This window comes from Corvus kubaryi, unplaced genomic scaffold (assembly GCF_017639235.1).
Source record: "Corvus kubaryi isolate FWS band 111438036 unplaced genomic scaffold, C.kubaryi_AGA036_p1.0 138, whole genome shotgun sequence".
NCBI lineage: Eukaryota > Metazoa > Chordata > Aves > Passeriformes > Corvidae > Corvus > Corvus kubaryi.
The window spans coordinates 9,760,946-9,778,272 of NW_024580672.1; the positions used below are offsets into that span (position 1 = coordinate 9,760,946).

The window sequence follows — 17,327 nt, forward strand, 5'->3', positions numbered from 1 at the left end:
ATCCCCTCCTTATATTTTTACTTTACAGATTGAAGCAGCAGTAATTTAATTGTCTAGAAAGCATTTGCGATTAAAGAACTGTCAGCATTAAGATTTCTCTTTTCCTCTAATACCTTGGATTACTCCTGTGGTATCAAAATTTGGTATAATATAATGTATATACTCATACCTTTTACACAAGAGATCATCCATCGATAATACAAAAGTAATCCTAGATTACATAAGAAATTACCAGTGAATCCTCAGGATGATTTATATGTTCTTTTAAACAGTTGTCATTTCACTAAGTAAAACACAATAATTTTGCATGCACAAGATGTAGCTCTTGGTTCTCCAACTAGCTGTAAGCTTGATTGAAAGTGACATGAAAAAACCAGACATCTAACTTGCTCAGCCCCTGTTTATAAATTACAACATACTACTTTCATTGTTGCATAAATTATTTTTAAAAGTACTAAGAAAGTCTAAGAGGAAATCTTTTTAATACGGCTAAAAGGTCGCATTTCCTAGTACAGGAAAGAAACAGTGCCAAAGTACAGAAATAACTTTTTTTTTCAATTTAAAATACAAGGTACAGAAGAAGACCTTCAAAACAGTAGCTACTGAAACATTAAACTTAATGAGTAACTTAAAGATCAAAGGATGGTAACATTCAAATCACAAAGCTCTTCATTACTTTCATCTCTGCAATAAAGCTGCTATACACTGACTTAGAGCTATACTGGGTTTTAGTAACATTCCCTTTACCAACACCCACCACCCCATAAAAAAAACTACTGGCAGCAACAGACACTGAATGCAGAAATACAGTTCATTACAGAAACACATAGACACTGATTATTTTTAAACTGCAACTTCTTATGCCAATATATTTTTTGTTGTCTGTATTTTTTAGGTAAAGTGGCAAGGATTAAATTTGATGGAGAAACGGAATCAGTTGTGTACCATCAAATAATAAACAAACACCATTAAAATCACTGGATTTGACATCTCAAGAGTTAAATTAGAGCCAGAGTATTTGGCAGAATTCAAAACAGAACTATTCACAGATGAAGTACACCTGGCGAACACGTTTGCCAGTGTCAAGCCAAAAGACACTTGGAAACTATCCAGCGCTGAGTACATCCAAATACACGTTGACTGTACAGTAGTACACTAACACTATTTTGATACTAGCAAGATTCTACTCCTGTATTAAAAACAATGAGTCATGTTTACAAGTATTACACTAGATTGGCAGCTTCTACCATACAGAAAGAAACATTGCATAGATTGTCTTGGTATTTCTATATCTGTACCCAAAACCACTGAAATCAGGGGTTTGGTAGTATTCATGTAAGTACACGTGAATACATACTAGAAGTAGATTTTCACCAGCTCATTTATTTTAATGCCCAGAAGAGATCAATATGATCATAAAGCTGAGAACCTCTCCCAGTAATAAACATGTCAGGCCACTAACTTGGTGAAGTTTTATAATATTCAGTCTTAATTTAAGAAAGTAAAGAGTTTCCATTGAAGCTCCTATGTCTTGCAAAGCTTAATTACTCTCACTTAGATTTTCACCGGCATTCTTATTCAGAATGCATTTGTTTTGAGTTCTCAATGACTGTATCTCATTATTTCCCAAATTAAAATATCTTTGACATCAGACATCTTTTCTTCTGGGACATGATCAAATAACCTCCTAACCTCAAACAACTACAACAGATTTATGAGAACACATTCAAGGATACAGCACAAATTTTGTAGTTTTTAAATCATGCTTGAAACTAAAATATAACACCTTTTTCTGGTCATCTCTTTCTCAGTAGTAGCAAAAAAAAGTTACACTCCTTAATTCTGCTTTGCATTCCTTACTTTTGGATCCAAGATCATACTATCACTGCACTTCTAGTAATATCACACCAGGAACAGATGTTTAACTGATTATGCACCATTATAATTAACTGCTTTTCAGTGACACAGTTTTGGAACTGTTTTCTGGAACATGCAAGTGCAAACTATTTTCTTTATTCTGGATATATGACAACATTCTTGGCCATGTTAAAATGAACGCTGATCTATCGAGTCCAGCTCGCCAAATGATCCGTGTTACTCTACAGAGCTGCCCCAAACTGTAATCATTTCATCTGGCTCTGTCTTCTGAGAACTTTGTATGTTCCATCTGGATCATGAATAAATACTCTGAACAGCAACAGGCCATCAGGAGCAGGTCAGACCAAAATTCTTGTAACTCACTGTCCTGTCTCTGACAGTGGCCAAGAGAAGGTATGTGAATACACAAACCACAGCAAGAAGCTCGGCAGCTAACCTACTTCTAATTTCTTATGAAACTCCAATAATTTTTTGCCCCCTCAGTCCTATAATATGGAAAACAGTGAATAATGTTCCCTATTTACTTTTAACACACTTTAGAGGTTTTCAGGATAAAAGCCTCTCAGCTATTCATCACTCCTCACACACGAGCTTTCCCACAACTCTGCCTATTTCTATACCTTTCCTTGTCCTGCTATGCCCTTTTTGACAGGGAAGAATCAGAGCTGTGTCAGCATCCAAGATGCAGGTGCACCACTGTCAGCTCACACAGCAGGAACAAGATGTTTTATTCTGTCATGCATGTTGACTGCTGCTGAGTTTTTCTTTTCACAGGGTGTATCGTCCCTCCAGAGCATCACTCCTGCAGATAACAAGTGCCTTGTTCACAGTCAATCAATGTGCAAGCAAGTTAAAACATTCCACACACCCCTTTTCACTTAGCATTTATCAGTGCTGAATTTAATCTGGATTTTATAGGAATCTTCTTCTTGATCACTTAAATTTACAGAAAATCACAGAAAATCAGAGGAGGAAAAGACTTGGACAGCTAATGGAATATTCATATGTTCAAGACATCAACGAATATTCTCAGCTCCATTTGTTTAAACACTGGCAAACTAACCTTAATAAAATATTACTTGTTCAGTGTTCTATATGTCTTTTTCTGCAGAGTAACTACTATTAAATACAACACAAAAACAGACAAAAAAATACTATTTTAACACAACACTTGCAAGCTCGAAGTGAGCACACATTCCCCTATAACCACATCGTCACTCAAGGCTGGGGAACCCTCCAGGACCCCGCAGCATCCTCCACTGCTGCAAGATGGCCTTTGACTCACTGACAGCAACAGGCACATTTCTCCAGACCTGTAGAAAGACCTTGGCAGAAGAGATCTGTCTCTGATGACTCAGCAGGATGTCCTCCATGCAGTCTGTAAATCCTCAAACCATGCAAGCAGACTGATACACGGAGGAAGTTATCTAAATTTTAAGCATTTTGCCCTGCTGTAAAAAGCACCCAGTTGATGGGGTATAAGCATGAGGTAAGTCTTTCTCTAAACATCTCCTCTTTCAGGGTTAATCTGGCAGATAGCAGCCACCCTGAATGGTCAAAACTGGCAAAGGCTTTCCTGCTGAAGGCTCAAGGCGAGGACTCTCCTACTCCTCGGTTACTGGAAGGTGGCTCCCATAATTTACAAGTTAAAGAACAAAACCAAAACACCCTCCCCTGCAAAAAGCACACTGGACAGAAACAGTCAGCAGTACGGCACAAAATCAGCAAAATGGTGCAGAACAAAGTAAAAAATAAAAGGTAAAAGCCCAGTGGCCTGTCCTGAGCCCAGAGACAGGGATGAATCTCAGGTTTTGTGGCCAGATGTTCAGAGAGGATCAGCCTCATGCATGTCCCACAGAAAAAATGGGGAGAGACTATACCAAGGAGGGAGCAGCATTACAGAGAGACTTCTAGACTGGCTAAGAAGTACAACCCTGTATAAAATAACATTGTCAATGTTTTTACCTTTGTTTCCCCCAAGTCAAAAAATTCAGGCTCAAAATCAGAATTTTTCCACTTCTAGTTTCATTCATTTTCTTCCAGTCTCAGATTAATAGAGTGGTGACCCATATCCAGTACGTAACAAAATCTACTCAACTTCTTTCAGCATATTATAACTATAGAATAGAGTGAAAGACAAAAGTGAAGTGTAATTCCAAGTGTTATCAATCAGCAGAGTCATGCTGCAGTCTTTCTGAACAAATACATTGCCAGCCTGAATAACCAACGAAGATTATTTTTAACAGCTGAAAAATGAAATTAAAAAAAACCCAATGACAAGTACTCTTATACCTTCTGAAACCATTTACCTCCTCCAAAACCTTTTTTCACTGGCATGCTGTTATTGCAATTTAGCAGGTTTTTTTCTTGGTCAGACTATCTCCCTCTCTGCTTTCTGCAGTGCCAACAACTAAACAAAGCACAAAATACTGGCCTCAACACACAAGGAAAATTGAAGATGCTCTTATTGTTCAGGAATACAGAGGGAAACAGGAAAATCTATCAATCTGACAGAAGAAAACTAGGCCAACCAATGAGAAAGCTGACTTTGAACTTTTATTCATTTTTCATTAATCCAAAATGTTAAAAGCAGGAATAGAGTTTCTTTTATTTTTCCTAGAAGACCAAAGCCTTTTCCCATGGATTGAGTTAAATATAATGATTTTTGTTATAAAAAGAAGTTTTATCACTGTTCTCTCTTCACAGTGTTGAAAACAGAAGAAAGCACACTATTAGTAGAATAAATTAACTTTAATTCCTGACATTTCATCACCCCCTTACCTTTCAGCTTACTGGCAGTGACTAACAGATAATATGAGAAAAGCAGAGAGATACAGATCCCCCTGTTGAAGACCAAACCTGGTCCATTCTCCCAAGTTTGAGAACCACATCAGCTCTGACTGAAACAAACTGGAACTCAGAAATAAACAAAAGTGAGACGGTTCCTTGCCAGCAGGCAGTTGAGCTGTGGTACTTCTTGCCATGGGATGCTCCAAATGCAGGGAACTGGCATGGGATCTGCAGGGGGACTGGATTAGGCTGTGGAAAACCAATCCATTTTGGTAAATTGAATGCACAGGAGCTACAACTCTGAGCTGTGACGGAGACTAGGAGATCCTTGTGGAAAATATCACAGTGTTACTTTACTGTAGGCACCTGCTTTAAAAATTTTCAGTCTGGAGACAAGATACTGGGATATTCCACGGCTCTTTGGCCTGGTCCAGGACAACCACATGTATTTTTATTAATGGTACAGACTGCAGAAAATGAAAAGCTGTGTAACCATAAACATTTCTGAAGTCCATTTATCATATCCTCAAAGTATTATTAACTGACAATTCACACAAAACAGCAAAGCAGCAAGCAAAAACAGTCAGGAAACCCAGCTGCCAGAGTTCTTCAGAGTAAAGCTTCTTCCAAAGCTTTATTACCTATTCCCATTTCAAAAAGGAAACACCAGCCAACCAAAAAGGCTAATAGACTAACTAATCATACGGAACAACTGGCGCAACATGTAATTCAGTACCACCATTTTGACAGAAACTTTCAGAGAAAAAAACCAAACCAACTTGACTTAAGTGCTATTTAATAAATGATTACTTGAGGGATATTATTTGTTTAAAACAATTGCTCTGCTTCAGCTAAAGAAGTACTTTGGAAAGCTAGCATTAAAAAATTATTTGCTCTGATCTTTCCCAAACTGAGGCTTGGCATCTAATCGCTCTTCATTACCAAATAGCTTCATAACCATGTATTCCATTTGTAAAGTAGTCACAATAACAACACCAAAATAGTTGACCTTAGTTCTTCAAAGGTAACTACAGAAAACAAAAACTCAAATAGAATTTAATTACACAGAGAGCCAGGCAACACAGCCCCTCAGTCTTATTAAAAATATATGAAAATATATGGAGGGTATTTTCATTTGAAGTAATTTTGTTCAATTAGCAATACTGCTGTATTACTTATTTAAATAAGAGATGTTTTTCCAGTCAGCAAGTTACTGTTCAACTGTGTAAAATTGTTATGAAGGTCATTTCATAGACCAATTCACTAACTGACTTGTTATTAAATATAGGCACAAATAAATTAATTAGAATTGTTTTTAAAATAATTGTTTATTAGAAAAAATTTATAATTATAATTAATAATCATGAAGTACTTTGCAGCAGTAACTCATGTGCTCTAAATGCAGCAGATTGTAATTTATTACATTTATTTAGCTCAGGGTTATTTTCTATTTCATCAATCTATATTGCTGACTCTTTATATTGTTATTTATAATTTTTAATTGTGCAGAAAGGGGAGAGAATTATGAATAGTACAATAATAAATGACTTTTAATATGTTTTTTCCCCCACATTTTATGTCTTAGGAATTTCCTTATTCATCCTTTTATTATAGAAGGGAAAGACAAAGAAAAGCGTTAGAAAATTTACTTTCTCTTTTTCTGCAAATCTCATTTGTTTAAACAGAAAGACTTCAGAACTAGAACATCTGCTAGGGCTCCAAAAGGACTAGCAACTATATAAATGCACCAGGTAACCCTTAATTTAACAAGAATAACAGTTGGAATTCATTTTGTACACTAAGTCACAAAAATAAATACCAAACATCTATGATTGACATCAAGTCACTTTTTGACGTTCATATCTCAAATGTGTTCTCATCTGCTCTTCCTCAGGTATACTTGGGATCCACAAAAAACAGGTCCTCAAACTATAAAACCTTAATGTGACCCTACCAGCACTGCTGCTGAAGAAAGGAAAGGAAAGCAAAGGAGAGCATGAATCACAGAAAAAGAACCCAAAGAAGAACTGATGTCTTACTGCTCCCACCGGATGGACTTAATATTCTTACCAGTCTCCCAACATTAGAGGAAAAAAGTATAGAACTTCCCCCCATAAGACCCTCACATGATATAGCCCAGGAAAAGAGCAGATTAATTTTCCAAGAGCCTACTGTTTACCAAACATGGAGGGATAAAGAAACAAACCACAGATATTATTCTCACGTGCACCAGCAGTTTAACAGCTACCTGAATATCTGGTGTCCTAACTCCCACAGCTTGACTCTGTTTTCTAAGCCCATGTAATCCAAATTGCTTTAAAAGTTATAATATCATACTTAGAAGAGTTACTTGAAGCATAATGTGATAAAATTTTGCTGTTCTCCCTCTATTATCTTGCTATAGGTGAGATGCTGTGTGACTCCATCAGGGACTCCAGTAAAACAAAACTCTCATGATGACAGTGGTGGTAGAACAGAACTCACGAATGCCTTCCCAATATAAAAGCCTTACAATGATGACACCAGTTACTGAGAGATTAAAACATTGTTTTCTTCCAGTGGAAAGAAGGTTCCATTTATGCATTTTGACTGTGTTTCCTTTCTTACATCCTGTGTGTAGTATGGATAGAAAGTTGTGTCTTTTACAAAAGTAGCACAAATTTGTCAACCGTTACCTCAGCTGACAAATAGCCACAGCTGAGAACAGTTCATTAACCCAATCTAATTTAAGATAAAGATTTGTGATAATTATGTGAATAATACTAGCTGTGTCACAGAAGAAATGGATACAGTCCCTTAATCTTAGATTTGCTTATGTAAACTTTAGTTTTATGGCTCAAGAACTGCATGGAGAATAACAGCACACATTAAGATTCCATCTTTATCACTGTAATTATTTGTGTTACACACATTTCACAGTTTTTCGAGGACAGTTGCAATACTGTTTGAATGTTGCCACAAAGGCGTAGAGAAAACTGGAAATTAAACTTTTCCCTTCAGCACAGTGCTGGGGATAGAAAACAACTCTGATCATTGTGGCTGTTCCCTCAGCGGTGTGTCCGGTGGGTCAATATAAAATCACTGCTTGACACGACCACATTCAGACCCCTCTACTCCACTAGCTGCAGTTCTAATGATAAGTTCTAAGGAGGCAGAGCTAAAGATTGAAAAGATTTTTCTTGTTTCTAAGTTGTGCAATAGGATCAACTCCATCTGCCTGGCCCCAATTCCAGGCACGGCTGAACTCCAGGACTTAATTCAGATCTCTCTAAGGACCCAAGTCCTCGCTTATTTCAGTTCCACTCATCGAGTTCAGAAGGATAAAATGAGTCAAGGATCAAAGGTGATGAGGGAAGATGTAATAGAGGGTTTTAGAAAAGCAGAAGAAACTGGGAAGTCATGCAAGTCTAAAGAAGTGATGAGACCGCGAGCTGCCAGCAGAGCCTGCAGCACATGGCAGTGAAAGTGCAGAGGCTGGCACAGCGGTGGAGCACAGCAGAGGACCAAAAGCAGAGCTGATGAGGAGGAAGACAGGTTTATCGCTTTTTTAGAAACACACTGGCAGTCTGCAATTGATATAATCAGTGAACAAAAACAAGATGCAGATGACAAGATAAAACAGGCAGAAGTATCAATAATAATAGGGGGAAAAAGGAAAGTGTAGAATTGAAGGATTCTGGCAATGGGACAGATGGGACTAAGAGGATGGTCCGTGGAAGACAAAGAAATAAACATTTTTCTTTGTGGTGCGAAGTTCCCCAGAGGAGACACATGTTAACGTATAAAGATTCACAAGTTAGGAGTTCACAGGAGTTAGGAGTGCTGGAAAATTTTATTTCTCAAAACTGGTAATAGCTTTTGGTTTTCTTTTCCCTCTCAAATGCTTGTAGGTTTCCTCTTGTGCCAGATTGTTAGCATATTCCATTAGAGAAACCTTTCCTAACATTTCAGTATACTTCCTCTGAAAATTGTATAAAACCTAATCTGATAATAAAGTTGTTCACAAACAGATTATGATATTCCACCCCTCCTCTCTCAAAGAAACTGTTACCATGCACATTAATTTCTAGTGCAAATATCAAAATAAATGTTGCCAAAGAACTACTAATATACAATAATATTATGTTCAATTCTTCCATTACGTTTTTCTTCACGTTTTCCAGGCTTGGTTTTGTTACTACTACTTTTAACCTTATTTTGCCTTCTATAATGCAGTTTGGTTTTTTCTCAAGTCACAGTACACGTAAAACCTTTAACCTCCCAATTAATACTTTTGTTTATAAAACATGAGTTCTGTGGTACAGGCAATCTCACAAAGAGAGAGGTTTCATAAAGAGACATCATCTTGACTGTTATTAACTCTTCAGTAAACAAGGAGAATCATAAATGTTCGTAATTTAGAGACCTTGACTTACCAGGTTACTTGAAAGTCACAATGATACCTCAACAACACAGAAAATCCATTAAACGTCACTGTGTGTTGTACGAAGCCTACAGTACAAATGCTGAAAACACAGCCCAGTATCCTTCCATCCTCATGAGTTCTGATGAGTAGCCACTCAGCAAAGGTAAGTTTAAAATACAAGTTTGAAAGAATTTGCTTACTTATGCACAGCTATCAGCAAATCCAGATTCTATATGATCTAGGAATAAATCTCAGGTTTTTGCGAAGACTTACAGGTCTCTGAGCATAACACCCATAAACTGCTGTGTTATTGGCAGAACTGTTTATGCATTTGACAAACTGCTGTTCAGATAAGACGATATCCAACTAAGTACAGAAAAGAAATTGTCAACAACTCTGCAAGACTGTAACAGAAATTGCAAAAGCAGTGCTTTCATGGCTAACCATACCTTCAGAATACCCTCAAATGAGTCCCAGGCATGAAAACACAGTTGGAACTCATTTTAAGAGGAGGGTGAAGAATGGCATGTTGCCACAAGAATAAGAACAAAGCCTAAACTGTGTTCCCCGTATTACATAATTGCTAAAGTAGATGAAAAAATGTTAATACTATAGGTAATACAGAGGTTTTAGCCAAATTATATTTGAGAAGTCTAGAAGCAGACAGCAAACTTGTGACTGATCAAAAATAATCACAGTTGACTGGATAAGTACATACCCAACCTTTTCATGGTTTGTATGCTTTCACTGCTGTAAGGGTCTGGTTATTCCATTAGAAACATGGAAAGGGAAGAAGTTTAGAATCAATAGGCTATTTTTCCTCAAAAATCTAAGTCAAATGGCATAAATAGCAATTCTTGAAAACATGCATAAATATTATTGAACAGTGAAAACCAAGCTGGCAAAAGCTCTGGCTCTCAGATGTGCATGAACAAAGGGCATAAGGTGCAGATACACAAATGTATGTTTCCTGTTGGCTGCTAGAGCAGAAGTTCTGCCTTGGTAAAGGTACTCTGCCCTTTGACTTTCAGATTTATGCCAGCTCTGTATTATAAAACCAAGGCAAAAGACACCAGTGAGGGAAGTAGGGATGGATAAGCTGAAACATGGTTGAATCCAACAGCCGCAAAATTTGTGATGGCAGACGGTCTCAAATAGGGAGAAACTTTGCACAAAAACATCGTTTTCTGTGGCTGTATCTGCCCAGAAATTTTCTAGGTCTGTGTTAATAGTGAAGTAATAAATGGGCTTCTAGCGTCACAGGTGCTAATGTGATTCTCTTGTTGTAAAGCACCTAATATTTAAATATTCATGAGGATGCAGAAAAATGATAACATACATAAAATTTTAAACCTTTGGAGTTTCATTTTAATAACATTGTTTGGACCTCTTCTTTCTGGACCTTCCCCATTCACCTCTCTCCTAATCACTCCACCACTCCCTCCTCTTCACCTCACCTGGTGTTTCATTATGCTGCCAAGATATTTAGAAGGGGACAAGGAAAGAAAAATATACTTTGAGAAATGTTCTGGAATGCCTTCAAAAAAAAAAAAAAGGCATGACATTTTGAAATCTTTTAAGAACAATCCATTTTAAGGGATGACAATACTTTGGTCCCAGTGGCCAGCAACTCATGCTGCTTCATATAAAGGCAAATTCCATATACATAAATCACCTTCTCCCTGGTACCAACTGACTGCAAGAGATGAAAATATACACACTTCAGAAACTAGTTTCTGTTGCACATATCTTTAGATAGGTAAAATTAAATAGATTTTATTAATATTAGGCCAACATACCAAAAAAAAGGAAAGATAAGAGAGCCAACAAGATATACACTAAATCTCTTCCTGTTTAAGGCAAACAAGGTCAGTAGCCAGACAACTGACAAATTATACCATATCATAAAACCCCAGCTTCATTTAGCACTTCTCAATAGGTATCACATTATATAGCCTTAACTGATAAAACTCCCTTCCCACATGCGTTACTCTCCCCCTGGCTAGCTTCACCAGTTTATTTTTACCTCTGGAATGAAACTAAGTGTAAGATCACAATACTGCAAATTTCCTAGTATGCAACAAAAATAGGACTTGATTTCTACATTAAATTACCAAATTAATGAACTGTTCAATACTGTGAAATAATTTTATCTGTTTCCAGATATTCTTATCGCATTCTCTTACACAAACCACTTTCCTCAAAAAAAGTTACACTGAAGACATAAAAGCACAGGCACTCTTTAAACTCATGATGTTTACAGTTTAATAATAATGGAGAAAGAAGCATCAGGATGACTCGCATACTTTAAAAAAGTTATGGTACATGGTAACTATTAAAGTAGCATATATTGGACATTATTTGCTATGAGAGCTCTATCTTCGTTAACAGAATTTTTTTCACACTTCAACTAAATTAGAATTTACCTACAATTTCCAATGATGCCAGTTTCATCCAAAAAAGTAATCCCTTGGAAGTGGTCATACTGCTAAGTTCTGCTATTCCCAGGCAGAGAAGAGAATTCAGGTGCAGGTATTTCCTTGTCAGAAATAACAACAATAAAATACAGTGTGGCCACCCTGGATGAATATATAACATGTAGTATCAAGGAAGATTAGACTAATATTTGAGTAATGTTTGAAGACTTTTCACCTCTAGAACCTTTCTCTTCTGTATAATTTGCTTGCCCCAACTATCTGTCCCAGACCTTCCAAGTCTTTGGCATATTTTATGTAGGCTTCCCTATTAGGAGTTTCTTTCACAAACTGTTTTTTCTTTTTCTTTATTTAAGAGTTTCAGAGAAGTGTGTATAAATATGTATATACACATAAATAATGGAGCAGGAAACCTGTTTCTTATTCTTTTTTTCCTGCCACTTTGAGTGAATACAGTAAGCTAACCAAGGTGAAAAAGTTTGCAAAAACCTTTATAACAAGAATCAACCTACCTTCTTTAATAACACTGTTATTTACAAATTAGCAATGCTATCTTCAGTCTCAAATCAATAAAGAAGAATATGTGAGTTTTAAGATGTGGAAATAAAACTACTAAATAATATTTTTTGTTCAGTCTTTCTTCAACTCTTTGTTTGCTTTGGCTAGCTTAAATGCTGAAGTCTTTGGGACATAAAGAACATTTTTGTGATCTATTTTAAAAACAAAATGCTTGTATCAAATAAACCATATTGATATACCCTAAGCTGAATATAGGAGTGTAAAAGACCAGACATGAAAAAAATGCAGTAATATAATAACTCTAAAGAAATTCCAGTAGACATGATATAAATGAATGTGACATGAAAGTAATTTTGGGACAGAGAAAAATGGGGCAACGCTGCTTTCAGAAGACTATTTAATGTTTGTGAAGTGCTTTGAAGATGAACGCCCCTTCGTACGTATTATGGCTATGGATTACCACTGGAGCCATGTAGCCCTACTCTGAAATTGAGATTCTGAGGAACTTGAGACAACCTCCAATTCAAAGACAGAAGAAAGGCATAGACATAGAAAGTACTAAGAATCCTGTATGATAAAGAATTGCTATAAGCCATACACTACCATAAATTTCTTCATTTCTATTATGACCATTTAAAATTACACCTTTCCATAGGTGTATCTGTGGGTAACATTTGTAAAAATATCAATCTTCAGTACACTTGTTGTACTTTCTTTTGAATTGAGGGAGGAAAAAAAAATAAATGATGCTACTGTTAGAAACTGATGGCATTTATAACTTCAAAGTATATTCTGCCCGGTGATACTAAGACACATATTGAACTGAGAACTTCCAAGATTAAAAGGATAAAGTTTTTAACACCACTTGACAGGAAAGAAAAAAGTATATAAGTAACCTATCAATAGACTGTCCAGTAGAGAATCTAATCTGCTAATTCCTGAAATTTCAAACTGTAGAAGTTTCGCATTGAAAAAAGCAGCAAAAAAATTTCTCCACATAACCCAAATTTCAGCAATTCAGTCAAAAAGTTTAACAACTAATTTTTCTGTCAATATAGAAGAGAAAGAAGATTGCAAATAGTCTTATTCCCTAGAGTTACACTTTAACAACCCAATCACAATGATGAAAAAAAAAGTAAAATGTTGGTTTGATACAAGAATTCTCAAGTATTCAGCCACAGAGTCTAAAATGAGAAAACTACATTATCCTGAAGTGATATGATGACTCCTTGTTGGGTCTACACTTCAGTGCCTACTGAGAGTGAAATGGCACGAGTAGATCCCATAAATTAGTGATTCAACAGCTGTATTCTTCATGGAAAAAAAAAAAAAGTAATTCCCTTTCTCCACCCCATCCCAAAATACAAAGCACAGAGATGCATCTTGCAAATCCATAAGGACTAGAAACCCTTTTAACAAGATACATGAAAACACTTTGTGAAGCTGCAGCTAAGTTTTTCTTTTGATCCACATCAAGCTCATGAATCCTGTTTCCAAAGCAATAGAATACTAAATAAAGACAGTGAAACAGAGTCCAGAACAAGGGGGTTTTTTTGTTTGTTTTGGGTTTTAATATAAAATAAAGAGGAGAGAATAGTTGCTTTATCAGCTTATATTTTGATTATATTTCTAGTGTGATTGTTTATCATTGGGAGCATTCAAGACAGTACTGAATAGCTCTAGTGTTCATACAATTTCAAAGAAACTCTGCAGACTTCCCCACCTCATAAGCTGGAAAAAATTTGTCCAAACCTGTCTGAAGAATAAGCATTTCTTCAGTGACTTCACACTAGTTTGTAGTCACTGTGTGTGATTGTGTCAAAGGTATTTCTAGTAGCAATAGTTCAGTACATATATACCATAAAGAGCCTAAATTGTCAAACTCAGACAAGGTCCATGGTCACTTAGGTGAAAGAACATTAATTTGCTGATAAATAACATTACTGAGCATGTAAATGAAATGTTACACATCTACAGTGTCATCTCTTAATGACTTAAGAGATAGAGCAGAGGTAATTCTCTTTCATCTCTGCAGAGCAGTCACCAGAGTTTGGTTTCAATCTTGCCTTCCAAAAGATCATAGCACTAGGGAACCAGCATCCCTATATAATGAATAATCTGCCCCAACCTCCCCAAAATGTTTATTACATTGGTTCATTACAGTGTTACTGCATCTGAACATATATTCTTTTATTCACCTCTATATTTCTTAATTGTTAAAGCTATCCAAAGAGTTATGTTCCATATGTTATAGCTCTCTTTCTCTCTGTGGGCCCATAAAACTGAGTGGAAGCAGGCAGCATCTACCAGAATATTCTCTTTTGCCTATGTCTCTTATGCAGCTACAAAAACAAATGTAAGAGCGCTAATACTTGAGCTCATTATCATTACTTTCTACAGCTGGCCAAATCCCACAAGTGTAACTTATTTCATAAAAACCAGTTTCTCCTGGAAAATCTCAGATATATTCAGTCAAATTTTCACCTATGTGTTCCAGCTACTGAAAACTACTAACACAGATTTTAACTTTTTTTCCTTTTTACCTTCAATATTTAGCTTTAAATTTACTTCTTGGAAAGGAAAAAAAAAAAAAAAAAAAACCACAAAAAACAACCCCCCCAAAACCCCACAAAATGAGAAGAGAGACTGTAAGTGGAAAGGGATAAGTTTAGGTGATATATGGTACTATACTTGTCCATGTGAAATACAAAAGAAAAATAAAAACTGTATCTTCTATATCAACTAAGGCCAGCTAATCAGCTCTCAGGTCAACAGATATTTGCAATTAAGTTTAAAAAAACTAACACAGTACCTTTCTAATGAGTTTTGATCAAGTGTTTCCTGAAATGAATGTGTTTAGGGTGATAGGATCAAGTTTGCTACTGGTGCCTTAAATCATATGTATAAGTGAGCAAATCCTCCCACCTACCACTTCGAACACACCACCTCCCCTGTTCACCATTTCTCACTTCTGTTTCCAATTCAGTTTCTTTCCACTGCAGTGAATACATACTTCTGTTGATCTCATGGTCGGCTGGATTCATCAACTGGTATTTACCTCAGCAAAAGTTTCTTAAAAACCTAAATATGACTGTGAATCAGTGTTCAGGAGGAAAACCCTTTGTAGGCATGCTGAGTGTGAGAGTTTCTATAGATCTTTAACCAACAGGAAAAAATAGTTCCTGCCTGCCCAAGATGTCGACATTTTATAATTCTGGTGAGTACCACCTCTAACTACATAGCCAGTTATACAAACTAGAGAAGTAGCAGTGAATTTATCACCGAGGTTAAAACTTATGCTGGTAAATAATGCAATACACTACACCAGCCTATTGAAATTTAGTTGGAAGTGCAATTATTGTATCTTGTATAGAAGCAAGAGTGTCCTAAGTAAATAATCAGCATACGGATAATCAGCATCAAGTCACTCAACAGTTATAGCTAAGACTGAACTGGAGCATACATAGCACATCTGTACATTTACAAGCACAAGCTCCCCAGATGTTATAAATTACTATCTTTACCAGTTGCCTCCTGAAAGCGTTGACTTAAAGAAAATGCACTGAACAGTGGAGATGTTCACAGCAGGAATTGTCAACAGAACTAAATTCAACAGTAAAAGATGTGTTGATATGTGTATGATCTAAAGGGTAAATGTCACAGAGCTATTACTGCTTAGGTGCATTACAGGGACATTACTTTCAGCTGTACTTGAGGATACAGTCACAGAAAGTTCTACTACCTTACTTGAAACATACTATTTATTCAAGTTTAGCTATGTGCAACAGGCAACAAAATATCATAACCTAATTCCTAATTAAAAAAAAAAAACCAAAAACAACCCAAAAACCGAAACACCATACCCTGAGTCATTTTAAATTACCAGACAGCTCTGGATGGTATTGGAGATTTGGAAGTTTCATGGTTGTACAGAAACTCATGTTTAAAAAGAAGCCGTCAAATTCCAAACTTTATTTAGAGGAGATGAGAGAGAAAGGAAAACCAGTTAATGACACAGCAGTCCAGAAGGCAGTTCAGCATTACCGATACCATTCATTTATTGCCCGGACAGTGTGAGCCCGTCCCGTTGCTGGCTGAAAGGTACACCAGAGAGCTCCATCACTTCTGCTACCACTGACATTTCCCAAACCGCCGCCCGCAGCAGCGTGCAATTTACACCAGGGAAAGCCCAGCTCCCCCACTTCGACCCAAACGCCAGCCGGAGCTTCCCAGCTGAGCACAGGGGGGGGAAAAAAAAAAAAAAAAGAGAGAGAGAGAAAAGAAAAAAACAACCCCAAACTCTCACAGACTTTTTAAAAGCAGGGGCAGGGCTGCAGCGTCCACGGAGCGGTTCTGCCGGCTCCGGAGTGCCGGGCACGGGGTCCCCTCGGGCCCCGCGTCTCCCCCGCGCCCCTCTCCCCCGGGGCACCCCCTGCCCGCGCCAGGTGCGCGCTGCCCCGCGGGCCGTACTCACAGGGACACGGTGCGGTTGGGCAGCACGGCGGGCTGCAAAGTTTCCACCAAGTCTCCGCCGGTGCAGACCACTTTGATGCGGAGGGCCGGGCGGCCGGGCCCCTTGGCGCGCTCGGCGGCGCAGAGGCAGCGGTCCACGATGAGGTCGGGGCAGTTCCTGCTGCCCCCGCACAGCCCCAGCGCGGCGGCCAGCAGGCAGAGGCGGGGGCACAGCCCGCGCATGCTGAGCCAGCGAGCGGGAGCCGCCGGCTGCCGCGCCGCGCATGGCACGCGCCCGTCCGCGCCGCTCCGCGGGCCCCTCCACGCCTCCTGCGCCCACCCCGCCCCGCCTCTCTCGCTGCGGCCGGCTCCGCTCCGAGGGACCCCCCCTTCCTCCTCCTCCTCCTCCTTTCTCCGAGGAGCCGCCGCTCCTTTCCTGCCGCAGCCCGTGCAGCCGCGGCGCTGGGCGGACCCCGCGGCGCTCAGCGAGCCCCCCCTCCGCCGCCTCCCGCCGCTCCCCCCGGGGTCCGGCAGCCGCAGCCCCGGAGCGCCGCTACCTGCGCTCGGTGCCCTGCGGCGCTGCCAGCCCTGTGCCCGCTTTGGGGGAAACCGGACAGATGCGCCACGGACGCGCTGCAGACCAAAGAGACCAAACAGACCAGGCACAGGGCAGAAAATCGCGAGCTGGAAAAACTGTGTGGGTCGGGAACCTAGTTTTGAAAATAGCCACCTTTGCTGCCGCTCTTGAGAAACCTGTGTGCTAAGTGCTGTTTGCACCTATGGCTATGGGAAAGGAGCTTCAGGACATGGGCAAGGGTCAATGTAGACCACGACAGGACAGTCCAGCC

General features: G+C 38.6%; 1 protein-coding gene across 1 annotated transcript in view; it reads right to left on the reverse strand.

Moving 5' to 3' along the window:
• Positions 1–16,766, reverse strand: part of LOC121660085 (adhesion G protein-coupled receptor A3-like) — a 263,515-nt gene extending 246,749 nt beyond the window's left edge. The window contains exon 1 of the mRNA XM_042019066.1: positions 16,502–16,766. Within this exon, the coding sequence (XP_041875000.1) occupies positions 16,502–16,722 (221 nt within the window). The 5' untranslated portion in view covers positions 16,723–16,766. The remainder of the gene's footprint in view (positions 1–16,501) is intronic.
• Positions 16,767–17,327: the final 561 nt, after the last annotated feature.